Source organism: Lipotes vexillifer, unplaced genomic scaffold (genome assembly GCF_000442215.2).
Source record: "Lipotes vexillifer unplaced genomic scaffold, Lipotes_vexillifer_v1.1 scaffold173, whole genome shotgun sequence".
Taxonomy (NCBI): Eukaryota; Metazoa; Chordata; class Mammalia; order Artiodactyla; family Lipotidae; genus Lipotes; species Lipotes vexillifer.
In genome coordinates, this window is record NW_006770924.1 from 1,782,396 (window position 1) to 1,792,239 (window position 9,844).

Here is a 9,844-nt window from a genome sequence, read left to right on the forward strand (position 1 = left end):
GTAGCCTGAATTGCTGCAAAGCAGTACGCCAGGCTATATTAAGATACTTTCATCTGAAACAAAATATTCAAATCAAAATTGCTTATGCAATAAATTATCTCATCTAGCAAAATGTTCAGAGGTAGTGTGGCTCTAAGATTAATTTGATGGCTCATGTCATCAAGAACCCAAGTCCTTTCCATCTCCCTCACTTCCCCCATCTTCAGCATTACTGTTATCATCTCTCAGGTTTGTCTCTGCATAGCTGAATGATGGTTGCAGTAGCTCCAAGCATCATGGCCTCCTATAACCATCTCCAAAGACCAAAAGGGACAGAAATTCTCCTCTGAACAATTCCCCAGAAGACTTCTCTCATATGTCACTGCCCAGGATTATATCACATGCTCATTCTTTAAGCAATCACTTTCAACAGGAATGGAATTACCATGACTGGCTTACTAATTAAAAGATTTATCCTCCTGGGGCTAAAAAAGTGCCCACTTTCCCATGAAGTTTACGGCCAACCAACATCTACAGAGTGGATGGAAGGAAGAAGAGAAGACAGCCAGCTACTGAATAGGCAATTAAAGTGTCTTCCACATGAAAAATATCTATACAGTAAAAAGCTATTTAAGTGAAATAATAGATGTGAAAGTAATCCACAACTCAATTATTATGTAAATGTTATGCCTTAACCTTTAAATGGCATCATTCAGTATATTCACCAGTTATATTTACCAGCTAAATTTACCATACTTGGTTTGTGACTTTTTAAATGTTAAAAAAAGCACATTTTGGGGCTTCCCTGGTGGCGCAGTGCTTGAGAGTCCGCCTGCCGATGCAGGAGACGCGGGTTCGTGCCCCGTCTCGGGAAGATCCCACATGCCGCGGAGCGGCTGGGCCCGTGAGCCATGGCCACTGAGCCTGCGCGTCCGGAGCCTGTGCTCCGCAAATGGGAGAGGCCACAACAGTGAGAGGCCCGCATAACGCAAGGGAAAAAAAAAAAAAAAAAAAAAAGCACATTTTTTTGCAGAGATATTATGATCTATAGATAAGGAAGATGACAAAGATGTTAGTCTTCCCAAATTCTACCAACCAGAGAAAGCAAGCACTGTTACTGTTTTATACATCCCTGCAGAAAAAAAGCACTAACATTTTAGTATATGCATCCCTGCAAAGTTTGCCCCATGCTAAGTGAATTAAATATATTTTAACAGAATTACTATACATACTATACTATAACCAGCCATTTCACTTAATTTACCAATATTAATATGGATTTTCATGATAATTTTTAATGGCTGAATAGAGTCAGCCTTTGTTTTTAAACAGTCACTTCTATATTCAAAAGAATTGAGATTTGCTATAATGAGGATATTCAGAAAAGCAATATTGAAGAAGAGCTGTAAACGTAATTGAAGAATTGGAGGAATCACAGATGAGAACATACCTTTCAAGGCCTTCCACTGTCTCCATACAAACCTGCCATGTAAATGTCTTGTTAGCCTTTGATGATGTAATGACCTTGCTGAGCTTTCCTTTCATCTCGGCGCAAGGTTTATTCCCAACTGGCTATAAGCCTTAGGTCTCTTTCATTCACTACTGAATCCCTCTTCAAGATTCAACCACATTCTTTGGTATCCATTACCATGATTATTAGGGCTATTTTAAAATTTTTATTTAATTAATTTATTTAATAAACTTATTTATTTTTGGCTGCGTTGGGTCTTCGTTGCTGCATGGGGGCTTTCTCTAGTTGCGGCGAGCGGGGGCTACTCTTCACTGGGGCGCGTGGGCCTCTCATTGTGGTGGCTTCTCTTGTTGTGGAGCACGGGCTCTGGGCACGCTAGCTTCAGTAGTTGTGGCACACGGGCTCAGTAGTTGTGGCTCGCGGGCTCTGGAGAGCAGGCTTAGTAGTTGTGGCGCACGGGCCCAGTTGCTCTGCAGCATGTGGGATCCTCCCAGAGCAGGGCTTGAACCCGTGTCCCCTGCATAGGCAGGCGGATTCTCAACCACTGCGCCAGCAGGGAAGTCCCAGGGCTATTTTTTATTAAAGGACATGGTAAGGAGTTTGTTCAGGGAGAATAATAAGGGCACTCTTAGAAGTCCAGCTTGATACTTAAATTTTTTTTTTTTAATTTCAAGAATGAACTACATACAACTTATAGTATACCTCACAATGCTTTTATTTAGTCATCCAAGTGAGAACAACCCAAATGATCTTCATGTGTATGGTCAGGATAGAGATAGAACAAACAGATCTCAGATATTAATTTTGCTAAGGTGCAAAATTCTCTTCCAGTGAAGGTCCAGAGGATCCAAATTATCTTTTCCTTTAACCCTGCCTTTAGCCAACTTGTTACCCATCACACTTCCAAGCACTGCTTTTGCTACAGTAACTGGTAAGTCTTTATAAGCTCCAACAATACCTAAGAACTCTCAGTATTTTCTACTCACCTCCATTTACCTGAGCTTTTGCCTGCTCATCTCCTGAATGTTCCGTCTCCTGAATATCATTGGCTGAATATAAAATTTGGGGCAGTTTTATAGTCCCTAAAAAGCAGATAGGGTTAGATATGATGTCTTCATAAAACAAAAACTACAAAAAGGCAATCAAAGTTGAAGCTGCTAAAAAGATTGGAGAAATTGCTCGATATCCCTCAAAACATGGTATTCAATTTCAAAACCTGTAATAAATTGTTAGTGAAAATTAATCCAAACAAATATTGAATACTGGTTGAGAAGTAGGGGGAAGAATCCTCTTCCACCGCTAGTAGGAGTGTAAACTAGTATAGTCATCTGGAGGGTAGTATGGCAATAGCGTGGAAAGTTAGTGTGCACATACCTAACAACTTGGGGATTCTACCCTACATATAGATCCTAGAGAAACTCTTACCACAGTCTGTTAGTTATCTATTGCTATGTAACAAATTACTCAAAACTGAGTGGCTTAAAACAACGATAAACATTTATTATTCCACAGTTTCTATGGGTCAAGAATTCAGGAGTGTCTCAGGGTCTCTTGTAAAGTTGCAGTCCAGATGTTGGCTGGGGCTCCTTGTCATCTGTTTAACTTCAGCTGAAGGATCCACTTCTAAGATGCTGCTGTCACATGACGTGCACGTTGGTGCTAGCTGTTGGCTGTTCCATGGGGCTGCTACAGTGTCCTCAACAACACTGTAGTTGGCTTTACCAGGAGCGAGTGATCCAAGAGAACAAGGTGGAAATAGCAATGTATTTATGACCTAGTCTGGGAATTCACACATCACTGCCATATTATGTTGGTCACACAGGCAAAACCCGATACAATGTGGGAAGGGATTACACAGGGGCATGAATCATGTGGGACCATCTAGGAAACAGGCTTGCACACGCAGGTCCATAGAAGACATGTATGACAACATTCACCGCAGTATTATTTGCAGTGACAAGGAGTTGCAGGCAACTTAGGTTTTCATTCTGAGAGAAGTTTGAAAGTAAAATGTGGTATACGCCTGTGATGGAATACCTTGTAGCAATCAAAAGTAATGAACCAGATTTATGTATTCCTTTTTCAACTCAAAAGAAACAAAATTAGAAAAATGACATGTATAGCATAATGCAACTGACACGAGTTTGAAAAACACTGTATATATTTATATATATATATATATATTTTTTTCCCCACACTATATATTTTTAAAGATGCATGTGTTGCTAAATACATATATAAAAGGTTGACTGGAAAGACATATGTGGTTGTATGTGGGAGGAAAGGGAATTGAAGAGGAGCTGAAGGAAGAAGTAAGAAAATGAAAGAAACGAGGGGCTTTTCAAGAACAATGTGATGAGTGTGTCATGAATTGAGGAGAGGAATTATCTTAATTCTGTGTAGTTGAGGTTTAAAAAAAAAATTTTTTTTTTTTTAGGCAGAGTTGTAATGTGGTCCAAGCAGGCCTCCTAAGAGATCTAACTGAGGCAAAATTCCTAGTAGATAAGGTTCTACTAGTTTCTCTGTGTTGTATTTTTTTATGAGTCATATTCCTGTGGAAGGAAAATTTCAATTGTCTTTAAATACCTCTCTTGGGCTTCCCTGGTGGTGCAGTGGTTGAGAGTCCGCCTGCCGATGCAGGGAAGGCGGGTTCGTGCCCCGGTCCGCGAAGATCCCACATGGCGCGTAGCGGCTGGGCCCGTGAGCCATGGCCGCTGAGCCTGCGCGTCCGGAGCCTGTGCTCCGCAGAGGGAGAGGCCACGACAGTGAGAGGCCCGCGGACCGCAAAAAAAACCCCCAAAAAACGAACAACCTCTCTTATCTCCTTGTTGGAATGAAATTCTTTGAACAGAACACAAACTTCTTTTGTTTCTCAAATGCAAATAATCTTGAGAGAGGTACCCCACAAATACAATTTATAAAAAGGAGTAAATCATTGATATCAGATTTCCTTGTTAAGGATGTGTTTCATAGGAGGCTAAATGAACAGGATTTTAAATTTTTTGAAAGGGTATGGGGGTAGAGGGGACAGAAAAGAGGAGCACAGAGGGGGTGCATTAAGGTACCAAAGACAGATCAGCTCCCTCATGATTTTGATTAAAACTAGTGCTTTTAACAAATTTCATTTTGGGGTTGAAATAAGAAAAAGAGATTACCTTGCATTTATGGTAATTTAGTTCTTTTGAGTTCAAGGTATACCCCCAGATAAATTTTCATTTGTTTAATTTTAACCACGGTTAACAGCTAAATAAATATATTAATTTACTCTCTAGATGTTGTTTCAAACTGATGACTATTTTTGGGGTTCGGTAGTAGTGGACTGATTGGTTTATCCTTAGGATAAATCAAAATCTATACTTGAGGTCAGGCCAATTTTTTACAATTCACAGAGCAACCAGGACTAAAACGGAGAAGGTTCAGGTTAAAGCCTAATTTTTCTTAGAAAAAGTATGTTGTGCATACTTGTAATTGTATGATAGCAGAGGGTTAGGAAAATGTTTTTATATTTGAGGAGAATAATAATACTGGTTTTATTGAAGATAGGCCCAACCTATGGCACCGTGAGTGCAAGAGTCATTCACATAACAAATGATCCACATGTGTACTGTAACAATTGTTCTGGAGACTAATTGTGACCCTTTGGGGATCATGGCCAGTACTTCTTGAACAGCTAGCTACTCCTGCTGAGTAGCAACAATGAAGGCAGCAGTCCAAAGGAGCCAATAGTCACCTTTCTTTTTTTCAGGGATATTTAATTTATTTTTAAAAGAAAATTAATCACTCTTGAAAAACTGTTCTTCGTGTGTGTTTTAGTATTTTATTTCTCATTCGCCCCTCGGACATCAGACATGTTAATATCAAGCTCTTATATGCCATCTAATATAAAGTAATGTAACCACATATGCTCCCTAAGGCAAAACACCCCCATGAAGACAACTCTCCATGGAGCATCTGGCAGCCAGTTCTATAAACACAAAAACCACACACTCGATTCACAGTACCACCTTGTTCTCTGTTCCACATGGTATTTTTGATTGAGCACCAGCTCCTTAAGGCATCACTGTAATATTTGGTTAACAGAAACTGACATATGTACATAATAACAGCTGATTTTCATATAAGCCTTCACAAACACTCTAGGAATTTTGGAAAATACTCTGAGGTTATGAAGCATTCTGAAGTTTAATATTTCTTCAAAACTTTTCTATTCTCCCTTCACTACTTATTAAAAGCCCTTTACTAAGGACATTAGCTAAGGATCACGTCTGCACTAGACTGTAAGCTACATGAAGGTAGGGCCTGTGCCTGTCTTGTTCATTCAATGATTCCTCAGACCTCAGCAAGGCATCAAATCATAGTTCATGAGTGCTTGAACTTGTATCTCATGACTTATTAGACAAATTTATATAATAAATTTTTCTTAATGACAACTGGGTTGTATGTCTACAATAGAGACATTTCACCTATTACATATTACAACAAGACCTTAAAAAATATTCTAATATTTTCATATTAGAAATGTAAAATAAACAATAAAAAGTGGTCCAGAGAGGTTCAGAGACTCATGAAAGTCACATCACTTGACTTAAGACCACCTTCCTCCACCCAGCCCAATGCTCTTTGAACCACACTCTGCTGCTCCTCCTTTATGATTCTGTAAAAAGCAAATTTAAATTAACTAGCTTTTTTTGAAAAAAAAAAAAAAAAAAATTTCCAGGTTCATTAAGAAAAACTAAAAAGCTAGTTTGTAAAAGTCTTTTATTGTATCCGTGCCACACATAGTAGTGAAAAATAACACTCCTAAAAAAAAGAATGCTACCTTTTCCACAACATTTTATTTTAAATAAAACTTCAAGTACTCTTACATAGGTACAAAAAAATTCTGATCTACTTGCCTCCAACAGGCCACCACAACACACAGTAGATAAAACACAGTGGTTACAAATGTCTTTTAAATTTATTTCTGAGGCAAGGCAAATGGGAGGGAAATGTTTCTATGAAAAAATACTGTGTGCGTAGGAAATTGTCACAATTTTATTCCACGTGGATACAAATGATTATACTTTAATTTAGGCCCTGGTGGCTTAAAATTATATAACAAAATAGAAAAAATGGAAAACTAATATCCCCTACACCCTGTTTCAAAGGCAGGCACTACCAAGATCAAGGAGATGCCACAGTGCTGTTAGAGGATAATTACTGTACAAGCTGTATAGCTATAATTACCTTCAGACTAAAATAAAATGCGACAATCCTTCTAAGGCATAAACAATAATGTCTGCAAACAATATATACACATAATACATATTTAAAACAAGACTTAATATAAACAATAATGAACAGTATATACATGTCAATTTTTCTTCACTGTCTTGAAATACAATTTAACTACACAAGTGATGCAGCAACATATATATATACATATATATGTATATATATGTATATATATATATATATAAATGTACTTGTAACTCTACAGTAAAGTTTATTTTTGGTGCTTTTATAGCACATCAGTGTAAACAGTTTAACTTGGCTTTGTTTTTTATATTTTAAAACATTCCTTGTTGTATTTTCAAGATTTAAAGCAAGTTTTCTAGTTCTTCCTTTTCACAGAAAACGAAGATTCTGGATGTGGTTTAATCATAAATAATTCATAAAATTAAATACATTCACTAAAAAATAAACTACAAAGTAAAAAAATGAAAAATAGATATTTATTGAGAGGGAAAGGAGAACCATTTCCCACGTTAGAGCTCTGGTGTTGAATATTCAGTGCGATTTGATATATCTTCATTGCTATTGCACTATAACACCCTTTCCTTTGAAAATTCTTTGGGTGTGCTTCCCTGTTCTACCTAAATTAGCTGATAAATCACACAAACCAATAACCAAGGGCCTTGGTTGTTGTAGGAGTGAAGCCTTTAAAAACGGTATCATTCTTCTGATGCTTCTTTTTTGTGTGATATTTATTTTAAGGAAAAAAAAGTCATTATGTATGTGCCTTGCACATGTATGTAAATACAGTTCACATTGCTGGTTCGTTTGTCCTTGTTTAAAAGGAAAAAAACAAGAGAGATTATTATAACTTCAGCTCACTTTGAAAGTATCTGTCCACTTTTTTTCAAAATACTTCCTCATACTGTGGCCAGCTCTGCCTATATCAGAATCATCTTCATTAAATGTTTCACAGTTGTCAAAAACAAGCCTGACATCTAGAGCAAAAGTTTCAAGGTTTGGATACCTGGAAGAAAACACATGATTACAGGTTGCTTTTGTAGGCTGGTTTTGTTTTGCAAACAAATGAAGAGGTGATAAAAGATAAAATAAAACATAAAATTGAAAGGAAAAAGAAAAAGATTAGGGTAACTGCATTTAAACTGATATAAAACATATTATACCCTCATATAAATAGGACGTTTAAAAGACTGCACGTGTTCTGGACATATAGAATTTAAAGACAGGTTAAATGGAAAACAGATTTCTCTTGAAGATCAAGATATATTTCAACAAACTAGCATTTTTCTTACATCCAATTTCCTGTTCGACCTGTATCACAATTTTGTTACAGGACTCATCCCACTTGATTAGTTTATTAACTCTGACCAACTGTATCACTTGCAGTACCCTATTTTTCATACTCAAAAATATTTAGCTACAGTAGAAATAATATAAATGCTTCCCATGCACTATGTACATGACACTTGCCCTGTAGCTTTTACATACATCCCAGGATAGGTCACTCTGTGTTAAACCTTGCCCCTTTCCCATTTCTCTTCTTCTCTCTTCAGATATGCTCTTTTGCTCAAATACTGTCATAGGATGATCCAAAACAAGCAAAAAAAAGCATGTGCTATCTCTTCACTGGAGATAACATTATCAGGAAACTGCCTTTCAATGAGAAGCCCTGTGAACTCTGCTTTTTTTGGTGGGATAATCCCAGTCCTCTTTCCCTGTAAGAACACAGAGAAGAGAACTGAAAGGTGCACGACTAGACTTATTAGTAAGGAAGGAGTGGTGCATTTCAAGCCAAATCAATACATTTTGAAAAAGGGCTTTTGGAAAGTCAAATTTAAATTAACTCTAACTTATGACAAATTGAATACTAAAATAATTTACCCATTAGAAATACCTATGAAGCACACACTGAAGCTCTGGGATCTGGTAAAAGTGGAATTATTTCTTTGATGAAATACCTTGTACAGTCTTTTCACTCCTTTCTTCTAATATGTGCAATAATAAAAGAAGAAAATTTCTTTATCTGTAATGAGCTCACAGAATTGTCAGCCCTATGTAACCTCACCCATTTTCCTTTTCTTCTGGGAATTATTATTCTTTAAATTAAGGTGAAATGCACATAACATCATATTAATCATTTAAGGTAGATACTTAAGGCATTTAGCACACTCACAACATTGCATTACCTAGTTCCAAAATACTGTCATTACCCCAAAAGGAAACTATCCATTAAGCATTTACTCTCTATTCCTTCCTATCCCCAGCCCGTGGCAACCATCAACTTGTCTTTTGGTCTCTATACATTTACCTATTCTGGACATTTCACATAAATGCAATCATATAACATGTGTGGGAATAATTTTAAAAAAATATTTTAAAGTTGCCTTGAGAAATATTTATCTCTTTAGACTGCTCCTTACTACAAGAAAAGGTTAATGATTAGCACTAGGGAGACAAATCCGGGAGAGAATTTTAGGCGAGATTCTAGATGAAATAAGTACAACAGAAGGAGGGGGAAGCTGATGGAACCCAGAAAGATTCATTAAAGGAGGCACTTCCTCCCCTCTGTTCTCTAATTTTCTAGTTTAAAATCTGAAATACTGTTTGTGGGTTTGGGTCCCAGCTCATTAATTTGGGTTTAATGAAATAAGTCGAAGTGAGAGGAGTCTGAATTCTCTGAATTCTGTCTCCCACACCTGGCATCACAAACAGGATTATACAGAACTGCTTCTCTCTGCTTGCTTCTGCTGTGACCTCCTCCATTTACCGGCGCTCATTCTCAAAAGGGAGCTTAGATTTTGCAGATCTTTTGGTACTTCTGTGTTAATGTGTAAGCATGTTTACTTTGAGGTTTAGGTTCATCCTCTATCCAGGAACTGGAGAATTATGGAAGTTAAAAATGTTCATTGCAGCTCTATTTACAATAGCCAGGACATGGAAGCAACCTAAGTGTCCATCAACAGATGAATGGAAAAAGAAGATGTGGCACATATATTACTCAGCCATAAAAAGAAACGAAATTGAGTTATTTGTAGTGAGGTGGATGGACCTAGAGTCTGTCATACAGAGTGAAGTAAGTCAGAAAGAGAAAGACAAATACCGTATGCTAACACACATATATGGAATCTAAGAAAAAAAATATGTCATGAAGAACCTAGG

The 9,844-nt window shown here is 37.2% G+C and overlaps 1 protein-coding gene across 2 annotated transcripts in view; it reads right to left on the minus strand.

Moving 5' to 3' along the window:
- Positions 1-7,495: 7,495 nt before the first annotated feature.
- BAZ2B (bromodomain adjacent to zinc finger domain 2B) overlaps positions 7,496-9,844 on the minus strand; it is a 128,545-nt gene continuing 126,196 nt past the window's right edge. Inside the window, exon 35 of one of the 2 annotated variants that reach the window (XM_007446456.1) lies at positions 7,496-7,691. In XM_007446456.1, the coding sequence (XP_007446518.1) occupies positions 7,538-7,691 (154 nt within the window). In that variant the 3' untranslated portion in view covers positions 7,496-7,537. The remainder of the gene's footprint in view (positions 7,692-9,844) is intronic. The other variant, XM_007446457.1, reaches the window with a different exon arrangement.